A 17,833-nucleotide genomic window follows, 5' to 3' on the forward strand; every position below is an offset into this window, starting at 1 on the left:
GCTCGGATTTCATCTGGCTCTCTTCCTGAGCTCCCTCCTCCCCTCCAGAATCCGTCAGGGCCACTCCACCCTTTGTTCCTGGAAGCAGCAGCCCACCGGTTTCCCATGAGGTCTCCACTTTTCAAGGCCTTCTTCAGCCATGTCTTCTCCTCAGGACAATCCAAGTCCAACCATGAGCTGTCCTCTCACTCACCCTGGACCCCTCCTGGCTTCCTCCAGGTCCAGGATGGGGTGGAGAGGGGTTTGGTCCACACAGCCCTCCCCGCTGTCGGCCTCAGTGCTCTGGTCTGCCCCTCCTTCCTGCACCCAAGGGCTCTGGACACCTGACCTCTGAGGCTCCCGCCAGCCCTGACAGTTTTCTTCTATCTCAGGGCCCCTGGAAATCAGGGGGACAACTGAGGCTGGGCCACGTGACCTCCATTCAGGCCAAACTTGCCTCCCAGTGCAGCCCTGGCTGTGCGGGGGCCCAGGGTTGCCCCCTCCCCAGGCCCTTCTCTGCCACTGACATAGGCGTCACCCTATGCCTTGGAGCCACCATGGCTTCGAGAAGCAGGAGTCAGCAGGAGATTAATTAATCAAAACCTGAACACATCTGCTGTTAATTAATTCTATGCCAAGGGTTAACTCTTCCCTTTCTGGGCTTCTCCGTCCCTTCGGCAGGGAAGGAAATAAAGGTGGGGCGTGTGTACCCGTCTTCCTTCCCTCCCTCAGGGGGGAACATGAAACAAGGGAGGGGACCTCGGAGGCCAGGAAAGCCCCATCCGTCTCGGGACTTTGTAGGGGGTTGTGGGAGTGTTTGGTTTTCAGAGTCGTGGTCCATGGCCATCACTCATGAGTCCTGAGGAAATGTGAGATGGACCCATATCTTTATTTACAGCAACAAATAGAACAGACCTTCCCTCCATTCCCTCCCTCTCCCCTACCAGTCTTTTCTATACCTTTCCCCCCTCCCACCCCACCCTGGGCCCAAGCCCAGCCCTGCCCTCTGGGGTCACTGTATGGGTCAGGCCCCACAGGAGGGGAGACCGGGGAGGGGCTTAGCTGAGGTCAGGTGGGGCGTCTCTTTTCACATTTTGTTGTCCTCTAAGCCTGGGGGCAGGGGAGGGGGGAGGCAGGCACAGGGGCAGTGAGAGGTAGAAAAGCGCACAGCCCCAGCACCCCAGCCTCCCCCATGTCCCGGCCCCCTCCCCCAACTTTCACAGTGTTCTGCAGCCCTGGCAGCTGAGCCAGGAACGGTCCCCCCTCCCCCCAGGTCTTAGGTGCTGTTGTCCAGGGAAACCAGCAAGGAGGACCAGCACCGCCCTCTCACCGGGCTGGGGTTCCGAGAGGGCTCGGGGAGGGTGGGAGAGGCCCGGGGGAGGGGGCGGTCCAGCCTCGTGTGACAGCCGGGGGCACCGCGGGTCAGGAGGAGAAGCAAAGCCCACAGCACTCCATGCAGATCTCCAGGCAGTCGGCCGACTCGCAGCAGGCGTCCAGGATGCCGCAGTCCAGGTCGCAGGGCAGGTCGCAGTCGGCGCACTCGCCGGAGCCGCAGCAGCAGCAGCAGAGGCACGAGTCCTCGGAGCTGCAGGAGCCGCACGTGGCGCAGTCCAGGACGATGTTGCACAGCGTCAGGAACTCGCAGAACAGGCAGGACAGGATGCAGTGGACGCAGCAGTCTGCAGGCGAGATGGCCAGGGGCCGGGGACCAGCCGCGGGCGGCAGGCTCACTGAATGCAGAGATAACGCTCGTGCAGCCCTCCCCCGGCTCCGTGAAATGGGGACCCACCATCCAGGTGACCCCGAGACACGGAGAGTTACGTGGAGTGAGGGTCTGAGCCCCGGCAGCCTGGATCCCGAGTCCCTGCTTTGACCACCCTCGGTCATTTATTTAACGAACACGGAGGGATGACGTGTTCCAGGCACTGTTCTAAGTGTGCACGAATTAAACTCATTTAAACTTGCAACAACTCCTTGAGGTGGGGCTGTATTAGCCCCTCTCTACAGATGAAGAAACTGAGGCACAGAGAAGTCACTTCAAAATCTCTCCAGAATCCTACCACTCTGCTCAGCTCTTGCCTGGTGACAGCAACTGCATCCTCGCTGGTCTCCCCACTCCCTGCCTTTGACTACTGCTGCCGGCCCGCACGCACCTACTCCGCCCATGGAGGCTGGAAGGACCCTTGAAAAACCTCTGTTGCATTCCACCCCTCCTGCCCTCAGAACCCTCTAGTGGCTTCCGCCTCAACAGGAGGAAAAGCCCAAGCGCTCCCAGTAGCCCCGACGGCCCCTCCCCAGACCCCTCTGCTGTGGCCGCATTGGCTACTCCTGGTCATGCAGGCACTGCCCCCTGTCCCCCCGGTGCTCCAGCCCCAGATACGTGCTCTGCTCATTCTGTCCCCTCCGTCTTTGCCCAAATGTCCCCTCTCGGGGAGGCTTTCCGGGAGCACCCTCTTCAATACTGCCGGGCCCCAGCCCCACCCCCTTGCCGGCGCCTGCTCTGCCTCCCCGCCCAGGACTTAGCACCTCCCGCGGCTTACACAGCTCTCCCCGCCTACTACAGGGCAAGCACCGCAGGGGCCGGCGTCTTTGGCTGTTACGGTCCCTAGACCGGTGCCTGGCACATCGTGGGTGCTGAGTAAATACACAGGAAGCGAATTAACACACGATCCTGCCTTGGGCACCCAGCTGGTACGCGGTGGTGCTGGCTCAGCAGCCGGTGTTCTGAACCGCTGGCGTGCTGCCAAGATGCTGGGCTGGCAGGGGTCGGGCCATGGGCAGTGTCCAGTTCCCCTGACCAGGCGGGCCCCTGGCTCGAGGCTACTGGTCCTGTGGGAGTCTCACATCACTATGCAGGCTCTGACGCCCCCACCCAGTCCTGTGTACAGGGAATGGGGGCCCGCACAGCTGGAACCCCTGCCATCTATCGGCAAACTGGATAAGGAAGTTCTCTTCAGGTGCAAATCTGATGAGGTCACCACCTTGCTTAAAACCCTTCGAAGCTCCCTACTGTCTTCCAGATGAAGTCTAGACCCACTATCCAGCTTAGTATGTACCCTCCACCGCGGGAGTCGTCTCACCTCCCACCATTCCTCACCTGGAACTTCATAATCTAGCCACACTAGCCAGCTCTCAGCTCTGTGCTAAGGCACCCCGGCTAGATGCCCCTATGGATCCTTTAAGGCTTGCTCAGACACCTGCGGAGCCTTCCCCAGCTTTCTGGGCTGGTGTGGGTGTCCCCCTGAGTTCACGTCATCACTCATCATTTATCTTGTATCACATCACAGAGTGATGACCTGTTTGGTTCTCTCTGATGAGAGCTTTATGAGGCCATGGCCTGGGTACCCAGCACACAGCACAGTGCCTGGCTCACAGCAGATGCCCAGTTCACTTCAGATGCATGAATACCCCCTTCATAAACAAGCCTGCTGGGCAGAATGTGCTCTGGGGGATGAAAGTCATGAACACATTGTGTGCAAATGTGTACACTGAATCCTGTTTGCAGAGGACCAGCCAGAGTCCCCCAGCATCGGCAGAAATTACTTAAAAGTTCTGGGGTGAAGGTCAAGCATCCCTGGGCTACAGGTAGCCGTCACCCCTGCCGAACTGATGCCTGGTGGGGAGGGGGACCTGGCTGCCCAGGTCAGTCCCTCAGAGGACCTCTGTGTGGCAGGAACAATGGCTGGTATATCTGGGTGCTCTGACCTCCCACTGAAACTTGCAGCCCCCATCCCGCCCCCAATTAAGCATCTGATGGTGCGTCATTTTATTACGCTAAGTGCTGTGCTCTCACTCAACAGATGGTCCATTCCTCAAGGAAAATTTCTGTTTCCAGAAATGAGGTGGCTTAAGCTGGACGAGCCCAGATGGCTCCATTTCTTGTTAGAGCAACTCTGGGAGAGTAGGGAATGAGAAGGGGTTGGCCTTGAGAACTCACACGTGCCTTACCTTACCCAACACGTGTCCTCTGCAAGGTTCTCTGATTTAAGAGTCTTGCATCAGACTCCCTGGAGGGCTTGTTAAAACCCAGACTCCCGGGCCCCACCCAGAGGTTCAGATCTGGTGGACCTGGCGTGGGGCTGAGATGCTGCACTTCTAACCGGCAACCTTGCAAAGATGCTGCCGCTGGCCCCTGCATCAGACTTCGAGGAAGCCAGCTTTGGAGGCTTCTCCCAGAGGGAGGCGAGATGGGGTGCTTACCTTCCTGCGCCTGGAGAGGGATCTGGGAGGCAGCAGACTTGGTGCTGCCCTTGCTTTTCTTGCTGCCTTGGCTGGCTAGAGATGGGTGTGTCTGCAACTTCCGGTGGGCCTTGGGGCCACCCAGGGCACCGTTCCCTGTCCGCCTGGTGCCGCCCAGCTCCGAGGGGTGGCCAGAGCCATTCGCCACTAGTGGGGTGCAGCCCAAGGGGTTCCCCTGAGGCTGGCCTAGGAAGATGATGAGAAAGGGCAATGGGGGAAGGGGAAGCTGGTGGGGGGGGAGTCCCCGCACAGCCTCCCGGGGCTCTGCTTGAATCCTGCCTGCTTTGTTCCTAGTACACCACAGGTCATCTAGCTGATCTGTATTTTGCAGATGGGGAAACTGAGGCCCAGGGAAACTGACTTGCCCAGTGGCACATCATGAAACAGCCACAGAGTCGAGCCTGGCTCCTGACTCCCAGGTCCATGCTCATTTCAGAAAAGACAGAGGTGCAAGGCAAAGGGAGAGGCTCAGGGCCCTGGACCCCACCTTCTTACCCGACGTGAAATCCACTCTCCTGCTCTTGGGGTCCTGGGATTTTGGCGAGAGCAGTGGCAGTTGGGGGTGGAGGGGCAGCAGGGAAGCAGTTAAGCGTCACCTCGGCCCCTGCCAAGCCCCCTGCTGCTTTTGCCCTTCGTGTGCCAGGTGATTGATTGGAAACATCTGTTTGGAGATGAATGCCCTGGCCCTGGAATCAGGGGCTCCTCAGAGCAGCCCCCTATCTCCCGCTCCTTCCACCTCCAGCTCCCCGCCCCATCCAGCCTCTGTGGGGCACCTGCAGAAAGGGCTTGCTGAGGGGCCCCTTGGGTCTGAGGAGGGGGAGAAGGGAAAAGGGAGGCCAAGCAGGGAGACCCCAGAAGCTGGGAACCCTGGGTCCCCATCCCAGGCTGAGGAAACAAAGCAGCTTTATCAGTGGGCTGTGGGGAGGCTGGCCCTGGAGATCCCCCCAAACACCCCGTTCCTTCCCTCAGGTTTGCCCACCTGGATGGCATGGTTCTGTTCTCAAGAGATGAGGGCAGGGATGTGTGTGTGTGTGTGTGTGTGTGTCTCAAGAGATGAGGGCAGGGGTGTGTGTGTGTGTGTGTGTGTGTGTGTGTGTGTGTGAAGTCTGAGAAGGGGTCACAAGAGTTCGAGGATCCCTCTGCTCAGGGCCCCTGACTCCTGGGCGGGACCCTCTGGCCCTGAGGACCCTCAGTAAACGTGAACGTGGGGCACTTACATCTCTCAGGCCCTGTGGTCTAGATCCCCAGCTCCCTCTGGGCCAGGTCTCTGGGTTTGGATTGTGGCAGGAGTGGGTGTCTGGGGCAGGAGCTGGAGGCTGAGGAGAGCGAAAGGGGGCCTCAGCGCTTCCCCTAACTGAGGGGGCCGGGCCTTTTAGTAATGGTGGGAGCACACGCTGGGCACGCAGTGCGCGCCGGGCACTGTTCGGAGCGTTTGGCATGCAAATTGTTCTCAGTATCTCTAGAGGGCAGTATCCTCCTTTTACAGATGAGGAAGTCGAGTCCCAGGGAAGTAGAGTAACTTGTCCAAGGTCACACAGCGAAGGGTCAGAAGTGGGACCAGCCTGGAGGCTAAAAGCTGGGACTCCGAGAGCAGAGAGGCAAGGAGCCGGGATCACTACTCTCATAACTAGTAGCTGACATGGTTTGAGCTGTGACTAGGTGCCAGACACACACAGTGTTAAGAGCTCTAAGTGTAGTAACTACTTCCTTATGTGCTTTTTTTTTTTTTGGCCACACCGAGTGGCTTGTGGGATCTTAGTTCCCTGACCAGGGATTGAACCTGGGCAATGGCAGTGAAAGTGCTGGGTCCTAACCACTGGACCACCAGCAATTCCCAGTAGTAACTTCCTTAAGCATCAAACAGATCTACTATTGCTAGCCCATTTTGCAAATGAAAAAACTGAGGCCCAGAAAGGGTAAAACTTGCCAGAGGTTCCACAGCTAGGAAATGGAGCGGGGAGGGGATGGAGATTGGGAGAAAGGAGCTGAGGACAAGCTGGGGAGTCAGGGATACAATGGGAGACAGGGCTCTGGGGAGGACCGTGCTGGGAGCCTCTGGCCCTGAGCAGTGGCTGACCTGCATCTGGGTAAACAGGGGTAAGGCCAGGGGAAGTGGCCAGGCCTGAATCATCCTGCCCCCACCTCCTGGCCCCATGGTGAGTGACTGGGCAGAGTCCTTGGCCAGCTTCGGTGCCCCCTGCCCTGCTGCCTAAACATGGGCACAGTGACCAGAGGGCGGGAGCGTGTGGTGAGCTAAGGGCCCAGGAAGTTGGGGCAGACACAGAGCTCGCCTGTGGCCATGGCCGTGGCAGTGGTCGTGGTGGCTGAGTCACAAAGCAAACACTCAGGGCCCATAGACACAGGGGTGTCTGTCCAACTCCCATCCAGGCCCCCTCCTCCGTGACCACGGCATTCACCTCTTTCTCTCAGTTCTGCTGGTGGGTGTGTCTGGAGGGCAGTGCACTAGCAGGATTTAGTAACCCTGACTTACCCCAGATGCCCTGGCTGAAGGCGGCTCCACCCTCGGCCAGGCCAGCTGGGCAGGCAGGCGTAGGAAAGAGCACTGGGCCAGGAGACCTGAGCTCCGCAGCCTGTGTTCAGGGAGAGTGGGTCTCTGTGCCTCAGTTTCCTCATCTGTAAAACGCGCTCGGCAAGGGCTATCCTGCTGCCTCAATACAGGCCAATTTGGAAAGTGCGTGAGATCACGCAGGGAAAGAAAGTTGGGAAGTGCCGATGCGTCCGTAGATCTTGCGGATCTTACTGGTAATCACAAAATGATTCTGGGTGTCCCTTCCCCTGCTTCTGAGGGTGACAGTGGCGAATTCTCCCCCTCCAGGACTTCCTTGGAGACACTGAGCTAAACCTGGGAATAGAGCTGAGTTTTGCTCCTTTCTGCAGAGAGCAACTGCGGGTGTCTCTCCTGCCGGTTTGCTCTTGACACGCTGAAGGCTGGGCTGCCTCAGGCTCTGGCTCCCTGGCCCTGGCCTCACGCTCTCTTGTCCTGAACCACATTGCCTGGAGCCTGTCCACACTCATTTTGAACTAATTTATCCGAATCATTTTGTATGGGGAGGTCTTCTTCTTAGACAGAAAGGGCAACGTCCTATACCTTTCCACTGCCCACACCTCAAGGTCCTGGCCCACCGCTAGGCTCCCACAGGCACCCACGGCATTTCTGCCAGCCCATCTGCATTGGATTCCCTAGAGCAACCCCTACATGTTGCCATCCCAATCCCCTGACCCCTAGGACTCACGTGTCACAGCTTCTGTGGGGATGTCGAGGTCAGTGCTGTCCAGGGCCTGGGAGGCCCCAGGGCCATTGCTTTGGGGCATCAAGGGTGCCGCCTCCTCCAGGGAGCCCTCCTCTAGCGCTGACTCCGCAGGTTGAGCGGATCCTGTCACTACCTCCAGCCCAGGCAGGAGGGATAGGGTCTGAGCTAGGGAAAAAGAAGACGACTGAAGGACATTTTCCTGGTGCCTTCCTGTTTGCCCAGCCCTGGTCCCCTTCCCGTGGCCCAGAATGCCGTGAGCCCTCATTCTCGGACTCAGTACCAGTTACACAGCCCTTACCCTATCTGGCAACAGTGCCAGACTCTAGAATAGAAAGTTCCCAAACCACAGCCCGTGAACGAGCAAGGGTGTGTACGTGTGCATGTGTGTGTGTGTGTGTGCGCGCGCACCGTCAGGGAGTGAGGCCCGAGATGCATGGTATAAGGGAAGTGGGGGGAGGCAGAAACACAGCGCAGGAGAGAAGAGACAGGCAGTGATGGGGAGACAGGGACAGGCATCCAGAGTGACATGGAGAGAGAAAGAATCGAAGGCACAGTGGAAGGTAGAAGCAAAGACAGACAGTGCATCAGAACGTGGGAGATTGGGCGCGGAGGAGGGCGCCCCAGACGCCCAGTGACAGACAGCCCGGGACAGGCAGGAGACTCAGCAATTGAGCGAAAGTCAGCGATGGAGAGAAAGATAAAGGTGAGATCAGAGGCAGAGGCGATGGAGAGGGAGTGGGCTACAGACAGAGCAAGAGGGAGACAGACAGCGAGCAACTGGGGCCGAGAAAGAGGATGATAGCAAGAGAAAGAGTCAGAGAACCCTGGGGGGTGAGGCGGAGGGGCTCCGGGCAGGAAGAGAGACGGGGAGACGGCCCAAGAGGGCTGGAAGAGGCCTACGGCAGCCACATGTAATTACAGTGAATGGCTCGGCCCCTCTGTGCAGGGTGGGCGGAAGGCAGAAACGGAGCCACCTACGGCTCCTGAGCAGCAGGACTAGGGGCCCCTGGGCCCAGGGGAGGAAAGTTCTGGGGGCTGAGAGGTGGGGCAGGGTGGCAGAAAGGTGACTGGGCGTGGGAAGGCCTGAGGGTGGACGGGAAGGGTGAAGCCCAGGGTCATGGGGCCAGGGGCCAGGCTGGGCAATGACAGGGTGCAGCCTGGGCCTCCCATCAGCCCCCAGGTCGTGCAGTGGGAATGACAGGGGCCTCAAGAAGGTGCCCCTCCCCCAAGCCGCACTGGGAGCAGGGGAGACAGAAATGAGAGACTCAGAGAGACACAGAGACCAAAGGGCCCAGGGAGAGGAGAGCGACACAGGGAGCCACAGAGAAAGATGAAGAGAAAGGGTGATGAAACCCAGAGAGTAACGGGTCAGCGCCCACCCGTACACACCACACACAGAAATCACGAGACACGCCCACAGCGACAGAGAGAGACGAGAGCTGGTCTTGGAAACAGTAACAGAACGAATCAGAGCAGAGGGCCTTACACAGGGGTTCCTTCCCTGAGCCGTCTCCAAATGGGGGCGGAGGGGTAGGGAAGGAGACCATTAGAGGGACCAATGCAGGTTGGGCAAGTAGGTCTGGGGGATGGGAGCATCCTGAGGGGAGGGGACGATCCAGGGGCTCAGAGACCCCTGAACAATCCTCGTTCCAAAGACCCTGGTCCCCCACGGCCAGGGGGACCGAGGCCCCAGGGACCCCACGTGGGTGGTACAGAGAGCAGCCGGCATGCTCCCACCTGCCTAGGGAAACCATTGACCCTGCCTGGAGCTGGGACAGGGTGCAGGGAGGGCTGGGGCTCCCACCACTCCTGAACGGTGGCAGTTCTGTGCTGGGAACCCCTCCTGGTGCCCAGGGAGGCAGGGGGCAGGTCCCTCCAGCCCCATCCATTCCTTGGGCCTATTGAGAGCTCTGTGCGTTAATGAGAGGTCAAATGGCTTTGGGAAGATCGCAGGGCTCGGACGAGGGGGAGCAGGGAAGCAGAGATGACCCCCAAGGGGGATCCAGGCCACCTGCTCCATGGCGCCTCTCCCAGCCCAGAGCCTGGTCTACAGCAGCACAGACGGGACAGGACAGTGGAGGGCCACGACCAATCTGGCCTGGAGAGGGAGGCTCACGGCTTGAGTCCTAATTCCCAGAAAGGGAGGGGGCTGCCCAGCTCCAGCCTCTGGCCCTAGAGGCGTCTTGCCAAAGCCCTGAAGCGGAGTGCTGGCTCTCCCAGGTGGTGTAGTGACAAAGGTCTGAGCCAGCAGCTGGAAGACCCAAGCCCTGGTTTTTACCAGATACCAGCTTGGGCGAGTTACCAGGAACTGGGTCACCGTGTGTGAAAGGGGGCTCACCATGCTCGTCCCTCAGGGTTTCAAAGAGTAAATGAAACGCTCAGCAGAGCGTGGCATGCAGGGGGCCACTCACATACCCTTCCACCTGCCCATCCCCCTGCCTGCCCTCCCTGCTCTCCCTTCCTTCCTTTCCTCCTTCCTTCCTGTGCTGTTTGGTGTAACAGCTACGACGCACCTCTCAATACGTCAAGCACTGGGTGGACCAAAATGAGAAAACCTGGTCACTCCCCCAGGAGTTCTCTGTCGGGGTTGGGGTCGGTCACATACACCGCAGGGCAAGAGTTACAGCAGGGGCATCTAAGAACTGTGGGAGCACAGAAGGTGGGCACTTACCCCAGGGGTGTGTGTGTGTGTGTGTGTGTGTGTGTGTGTGTGTGTGTCTAGGAGGCTGCTTGGAGAAGGCAATGCCTACGCTGGGTATTAAATAATCAATCAGTCAGCAAAGAAGGGGAAGAGGACCTTTCGAGAAAACCAGCAGAAGCCAAGAGCCCAGTGTGAACAGCTACGGCATGAACGAGGGGAGACTAGAATGATCACTGAGGCACGGTGGGCCTTGTGGTCACTTCCCAGGCTTTCTCCTGGGGTCACCAGGGCACACAGAGGTGACACTGTCAGTCCTGCAGTGGAAGGAGCCAGGATTGTAGCGTCTTGGGCCCCAGGGTTGAAGAGGGAGGAAGGTTAGGAGTCAGGAGACTGGTCCTCACCTGGGCCCTCCTACCCCTGTGTGGCCTGCCACTCTCTGGGTAGTCTCTCTTAAGTCACCTATAGGGCTGGTGACCTTGAATCTGGTGGGAACAGGAAATTACAGAGAGCACAGACAAAGTCCCGAGGAGGCCCCTCCTGCAGGAAACCTGCCATTCTGGGGTGAGCATCAGACCTTGGAAGGAAACCAGGTCCAGTCCAGTCATCTTGACCTGGAAACACTGAGGGACAGACCTCCTGGAGCCGGAAGGGCTGCGGAGGGGACCCAGCAGACACTGGGGGAGCAGCGCTGAGGGCAGAAGGGGAAACTGTGCTGAGGGCCCAGAGATGTGGGAGCAGGCAGAGAAGGAGCAAGAAGTGGCAGGAGGACCTGGTCTGCGGGTGACATGCTGCCCAGGGGCCCCGACGCCAAGATGCTGGAGAAGAACTGGCTCTCCCTGCAGCACACGGAGCCGAAAAACCAGACTAGAGGCGGAGCCCACGTGCTCAACCATCAGAAGACAGAAAGAGCCCAGCTTTCCTTCTTGCGACCAGGAGACCCCTGCCCAGCCACAGAGAGGAGAACATCTCTGAGGAGAAACTCCAGGAGGATGGGAGGCCAGCAAAGGACAAGGGCCACTGTGTGGACAAGAAACGCAAGTTGTGTGTGAAGGCATCTGCCCCGGGTGGGGGTGGGGCTGGAGTCCCTGGCTGGGGCCCCACCAGAGCCACCTTTTTCTAATGTGCACAGGGGGTAATTCCCTGGCGGTCCAGTGGTTAGGACTCCGCGCTTCCACTGCAGGGGACACGGGTTCGATCCCTGATTGGGGAACTAAGATCCTGCATGCAGCACGGTGCAGCCAAAACTAACTAAATAAATAAACTTAAAAAAATAATAACGTGCACAGCGGGCCAGCCACGCTGGTGGCGTCTCTGAGCAGAAGCCCTAGCCCTGCACTTCTCTCAAGAGTCCCCATCTCCAAGGGGGAAACACAGAAAGGCAAGAGCCCGTGTGCCTCGACATATTCTCATCCCCAACACGGGATAAGGTTCAGGTCAATGCCCTGAGTTCTAGGGTGGAAAAGTCACGTTTAAATCCATAAGCCCGAGAGCGAAGCAGAGAGACTCAAACTTCAGCCAGACCCTGTGCGCTCCCTCCGCCTGCTGTTCCTGGATGGAGAAGGAGTTCGGGGGACCTCTTCCAGGTGGGAAGCGTTCATTCCAAGCCTGGAAAGTGTCCACAGGGCCCTCGTCCCCAAGTTCCAGTGCCTGGTGCCTCCTGCCCAGCCCTCTCGTGTCTTCGTGGACAGTGGACCCAGCCTTCCCCTCTGGAGCTCCGACCATCTCTGCAGAGAGAGGGCCAGGATCTGATCTGCTCAGAGAGTAGTGACCAAAGCCCCACATTCCAATCTATCCTTGGCCTGGTATCCAAGGCCTTGGTCTATATCTTCAGCCTACTCAATGGACCAGGATCCTATGTTCCAGGGCGGCCGACCTCTCCATGGCCCCAGGCCACCACAGGGACTTCTGCCCCATCCATCCAAGCTTCCCCAACAAGGGGAAGCTTATCTTGTTCCCCTTGATCAGAATGTCCTACCTCTCCCCTCTCCCCAAATCCAGCTCATCCTTCGTGACCCAGCTGGAGTTTCACTTCTTCCTCCAGAAAGCCTTCCCTGACCCTCGAGCCAATAGTCTCTCCTCGGAGTGGCCACTTACTGAGAACTCAGCATCCAGGGTTCCCTGCTGTGAACAGTAACTAGGGAGTGAAGTGTGGGTCCTCAATCAGACTGCAGCCCCGGTCTGTCTCTGCACCCCCAGGAGTTGCTTAGCAAATGTCTGTTGCTGAGGATTGAGTTCTGGGGCCTGGAGCCCCAGGTCAGGAGGAGAGAGAACGAGAAGGTGAGAATTAGGGTTGGCGCCCAGCACCAAGAAGGCAAGAATGTGGACTCGCTTGATACACACTTGTGACACACAGGTCACAGGCTCGGGTCACCAGGCTAAGGACTTGTGAGGGCCTGAGATGGCCAGTTAGGCTGGGTCCAGTTGGTTTTATTTTAGGTCTGAAGGCTCCAATTCCCCAGGAAATTCAATTTAGAACCAAGAGCAGGAACGTGACGCCACAGTGCTGGACAGAAATCTGTGGGTTAGGGAGCCAGGCTCCTGGGGCATTCGGGGCTGGACGGGGAAGAGGCCACTGGGGGAGCCAAGGGTGCGCGGGCCTGGCCACCTTCCCCTACCAGAGCTGCCCTGGGTCCCCTTGCACCCCTGTCTGCATCTTGGGTGGCTGCGGGAGGGGCTGACTTGCTCCCTGGCTAGCTTGCCAGCAGGGCCTCAGCCGTGCTGTTCTGTCAGCGCTCAGCAGGGAGCGTGGGGGATTCTGGGCTCCGATTTAGGCGTCTGTGGGGTTTTGGCTCGGTCTCTTGCGGTTTGGGCTTCCTGGGCAGCAGGCTCATTCTCCCAAGGCAGCAGAGCCAGGCCTCCTCGTGTTATGAAAGCCACATTGTCTGGCCCAGCCCAGGCTGGGGAGGGGGCTCGCTGGGGCACTGGGGGGCCTCAAGTTACAGCCCAGGGCTTAACCCTCCCAGTGGCCCACCCTGGCCCTTGCCCCTGCCCCCAGCACATTCAGCCCCTTCTTTCCCTACTGGGGCTCGAAATGGGTCACACAGGGGCGAGGATCTTGGAAGGAAGGAGTGGAGGCGAGAGCAGAGAAAATGGATAAGCAGGGGAAGAATGGGAGAGTTGGAGAGAAGCAGGAGGCTGAGAAAGAGAGGAGGGGCGAGGGACAGAGAAAGAGCCTTCCCAGGCCTCTGCCCCTAGCCCTCTCTCCAGGCTGCAGGAGCCCAGCTCTTGGCGGAGTTTATTCCCCAGAAGTCCCTACTCCAGGGTCCCCACAGAGGGGGGAATCTGAGGGCTGGTGGGATGCACAGCAGACACACTAGTCTCACGTACACGCCGGCCCCTGACCAAACGTCTCCCACTTGTCCTCACTCTAGGAGACCCCCAGCCTCACCCCGCACCTCCACAGCCCTGGGTCTCCAAAGGGCCAGCATCCACACCAGGTAGACCTGGGCCTCTCCAAACGGGCAGACCAGCTCCCATGGGCGGATACGGAGACTGAGGCCAGAGAGGGGAAGGAACTTGTCCAAGGCCATGCAGGGAGTTAGTGTCAGAGGTCCAGGACCAGACCTCCGTTATTCAGAGACTCAACGAGGGGAGAAAGGGCGAATGGGGCTGGGTGAGAGGAAGGCAGAAGATTAGACTAACCTAGAGCTGGGATTAAAGGCATGAAATCTGGGCCTGTACTCCTGCATGCAACCCCTCCAGCCCCCCGCAACAAATCCCAGATGTTCCTGACTTCTCCCTGTCCCTGTGGTCCATTGTGAGCCTCAGCTCACATGTGTATGGTGAGGGGATTGACTGAGAGCCACAGCCCCAGGACTCCCCTCTGCCCCCTCCTTGGACCCCCTCAGGAAGTCACAAACCCTCCCGGGTTGGGAGGCGCCTGTAGGAATCCCAGGGAGGTTACAGACCCTGTGAGTTGAGGGAAGGCGTGTTTCACTCGGGTGGTGAGCACTTGATTAGGGTGAGTGAATGAGAGAGGCGGAGAAGGAGATAAAACGTGTGTGTGTGAGTGTGTGTGTGTGTGTGTGTGTGTGTGTGTGCGCGCGCGTGTCCCTGCAGGGTAGGGGTGGTGGGGACTGGCCGGGCCCCGGTGGGGAGGAAGACGAGCGAGACGAAATGGCAAGGAGGGGAGGGGCCGGGTCCTGTCGGACAAAAGTTTTCTGGAAGCACTAGGCTCTGGTTGGGTTGGGGGAAGGGAAGGAGAGAAAGACTCAGACACCCCCACCCCGCCTGAGGCCCCCATAAATATTTACACACTGGGCAGAAAAGGCTGGGACACAAATCTCAGACGGACAGACAGACACTGCGGTGTGTGTGTGTCTGGTGTTGGGAGTGGGGAGTTGGAGCCAACTTGGCGCGGCCACCGCCTCCGTTCGGGCCCTACCCCCATCGCCTCAGCCCTCCACTCTCCTTGGACCCGGTCCCCGATACCCAGATTCCTCGCCTCCACCTCCACTCAAGATTACCCGAACCCTCTCCCCGCTTCTCAGGGAGGAGGGGGGAGAATGACCACCGCCCCCAACCCCCTACCCGGCTCTCGTCCAGTCTAGCTCTCCATCCCCGGTCCTACCTGGGCCGGGGGCTGCGCTGGGGGCTCCATGGGGCGCGTCGCAGTGAGGGGGGCACTGGCCACTCACCTGGGACATCGGCCCGGGACCTGCGGGAAACAGGGCTCAGCGGGCGGAGCGGAAGGTCCCCGCGCGCGCGAAAGTGGAAAAGGGGGCCGGGCAGAGGGCGATCCAGCGGCAGCCGTGCGCCCATCCCTTCCCAGTCCGGCCCCCGACCGACTTACTCGAGCGAGCTGCGCGCCGCTCTCTCGCGCCGCGGGGATCACTGCGCTGGGCCTGCCATGCACGACGGCCGCGAGCGCCCCAGCCCAGGGGCAACTCGGCGCCACTGTGCTCGCTCCGCGCCCCTCCCTCTCACTCGCTCCTTTCTCCCATTTCGGCGCCAGCGCGCGCCGCTGGCCCGCTTCCTTCTGCCTCCTTTCCCTGTAGCCCCCTCGCTCCTCCCCTGCTTGCCTCTCCTCTTCCCTCCCCTCCTCCCCGGCCCACCCTCTCCCCGCCCCCTCCTCGCCTTCCCAGGCGCCCCCCCACCCACGTCCCTTCCCCCGCGCCGGACTTGGCGCTGCCTGGGCGGGACACGTCTGTCCGCGGGGCGCTGCGGCTGGAGCCCCCACAGGAAGCCGGCTCCGCGCGTTTCCTCCGCGCTCTCGGAGCTGGGCCCAGTCTCCCCAGATCCCCGCCCCCCTCCCAGGCCCAGCGCCCCGGGGGGCGTGCAAAAGGGGCCGCGCGCGTTCCCCTTCGCCTGTCCTAAACTCTGCGAAAGTTTTTGAAAAAGCAAGAGAACGAGGGAGAGAGAGAGAAACCATGGTGACCACAACCACCTCGAGCCAATTGTCTGAATATTTGTGGCCCCCAAATCTCGTTGTCCCAAAGGTGGGAGTGATCAAGTTTCTCAGGCACCCTTTGCCCACCCCCTTGGTCTCTGCCCCGGGGTCCTAAGCCTGGGCACAGACCAGAAGTTGTCCCTCCGGGAAATCCGGCTAGTGACCACCTAGCATCCCGTGTCCTAGAGCAGCCCTAATTCCCCCACCTCCACCAGCCGTGCGTGGGAATTTGGTCAGAAACCCAACTTTGGAGGCAAAGAGAGGTTCTCGAGTTCAGCCTTTCTTTTGGCTCCAGACAGGAATCCGAGGCCTTCCAAATTACGGGCGCTCGGGAAAGGGGAGACAGGGAGCCCCTCCCGGCGGGGGCAGCGCGGCGACACATCTGGAATTGTGAGCTGGGTCCCTCCTCAGGGCCGGGGTTAGGAAGGAGCCGTGGCCAGAGAGTCGGGGTGAGGGGAGTTCAGGGACCCTCAGTGTCGCCCAGGGAGCAGGTCCCCGAGGATGGGGGAGGGCATGGAGCCTGCGGCCCGCTGGGTGGGGGTGGGCGGGCCCATGGGATGATCAGGTGGGACCGCCCGCTGTGGTGACAGCTAGACCAAGGACTCCTCGGAGCCGAGTATGGGCTCCCCACCACGAGGGGCCGTGAGCAATTAGGGAGGCGACGGTGGCGCCAGGCCTGTTCTCCCGGTCCCGCCTTCCAGCCTGGGCTTGAAGCTGGGGCTGGGACGCGGGGGCCGAGCTAGGGACTCGGGGCCTCTCCTTGGTGTCCCCCAGTCCCCGCAGTCGCTACTTACGACGCTCGAAGGTCCTCGCGGCGCCGTCGAGGCCAGGACCGCTGTGGTCCCCAGGGCTTTCGCCACCCGAGGCCGCGTCCCCGCGATGAGGCCAGGTGGCTTCGGCCGGAAGTGGGGGGCCCCCCGGGCCGGGAGGAAGGGGTCCGGCTCCCGCGGCCGCGCAGCCTGGTGCGGGGCCCGGCCTGGAACTCCAGGAGCCAGCCCGGATCAGTCTGTTGTATGGAAATTCTGGGGAGCGGGGCGGACTCCCCCTTCCCGGCAAGGGCTGAGTCACTGGGACGCGCCCGCGGGGCTTGGCGACTGCAGCATTCTGACCAGCTTACCTGGGTCCGCGAGCTTGGCCTCATCCGCCGCCAGGAGTGGAAGTGGAAGGGCGTAAGGGGGCGGGGTGGTGGACAGGGTCCCCAGTGCAGTCCCCACCGTCGCTCTCCGTGCTCTCCTGAATGTGGGGCCCCCTCCCTAACCACAGACCCTAGCCCTACACCACTAACCCGCCCCGCCTCCTCCCTGCTTCTCAGTCTCTATCCAGGGCCCCTAAACTCTGGATCGGCCCAGTCTCCCAGCCTTACTGTCCGAAATCAGCTGCTTGGGATCCAAAGTCCTCGGAATCTGGCCCAACACTAATTAATATGTCTGGTTTGTTGGAAATGTAAACTAGTTACATTTAATGCCACATACCGGTTATACAGGTGTGCTCAGTTTGAAAATCCAGCAAGCTGAACATTTAAGGTACGTACCCTTTTTTATATGGCTACCATACTTGAATAAAATGTTTTAAAAAATCAGCACTCATTAAAATCAACATTCTAGGGCAAAACACAGTATGGTGTGATGACCAGGCAAGGGACTCCAGTTCCAGATCCCAACTCCACCGTCCACGTGTTTCCTTGGAGAAGTCCCTTTACCTCTCTGAGCCTCAGGAGGGATGAACATTGGGGCCCTCCGTGTGCAACCTAATAGTTTCATTGTTATCCAGGACCAGGCCTAGGGTGAGGTAAGTGGGGCGTTCCTCTGGGGTGCAAAATTTAGGAAGGTGCCAAGATGAAAAAATGTTTTAATTCAATATTTTTAAAAAGCCAAATCAGCAAATTACAGCCCTGTCAGCCAGCTGCCTATTTTTATTTATTTATTGGCTGTGCCTCACAGCTTGTGAAATCGTTTTTGTTTTTTTAATTTTATTTTATTTAATTTATTTATTTATTTTTGGCTGCATTGGGTCTTCGTTGCTGTGCGCGGGCTTTCTCTAGTTGTGGTGAGCGGGGGCTACTCTTTGTTGCGGTGCGCGAGCTTCTCATTGCGGTGTCTTCTCTTGTTGCGGAGCACGGGGTCTAGGTACGTGGGCTTTAGTAGTTGTGGCACGCAGGCTCAGTAGTCGTGGCTCGCGGGCTCTAGAGCGCAGGCTCAGTAGTTGTGGTGCACGGGCTTAGTTGCTCCGCGGCGTGTGGGATCTTCCTGGACCAGGGCTCGAACCCGTGTCCCCTGCATTGGCAGGCGGATTCTTAACCACTGTGCCACCAGG

At 59.5% G+C, this 17,833-nt stretch overlaps 1 protein-coding gene across 3 annotated transcripts; it reads right to left on the minus strand.

Moving 5' to 3' along the window:
* Positions 1-1,249: 1,249 nt before the first annotated feature.
* MDFI (MyoD family inhibitor) lies at positions 1,250-15,134 on the minus strand. 3 transcript variants are annotated; one of them, XM_079934382.1, is made up of 5 exons: positions 14,924-15,134; positions 14,702-14,788; positions 7,473-7,650; positions 4,180-4,404; positions 1,250-1,658 (listed from the first exon to the last, which is right to left on the minus strand). In XM_079934382.1, exons 2-5 carry the CDS (start codon positions 14,729-14,731, stop codon positions 1,402-1,404), a joined length of 690 nt encoding a protein of 229 aa, XP_079790508.1. In that variant the 5' UTR covers positions 14,732-14,788; positions 14,924-15,134; the 3' UTR covers positions 1,250-1,401. The 3 variants fall into 3 exon arrangements, with proteins under 3 accessions (XP_079790508.1, XP_079790506.1, XP_079790507.1); XM_079934380.1 differs by having other exon boundaries at positions 7,473-7,655; XM_079934381.1 differs by lacking the exon at positions 14,924-15,134 and having other exon boundaries at positions 7,473-7,655; positions 14,702-14,862.
* Positions 15,135-17,833: the final 2,699 nt, after the last annotated feature.

The sequence above is a fragment of the Stenella coeruleoalba genome (assembly GCF_951394435.1).
Source record: "Stenella coeruleoalba genome assembly, chromosome: 10".
In the NCBI taxonomy this organism is placed as follows: domain Eukaryota; kingdom Metazoa; phylum Chordata; class Mammalia; order Artiodactyla; family Delphinidae; genus Stenella; species Stenella coeruleoalba.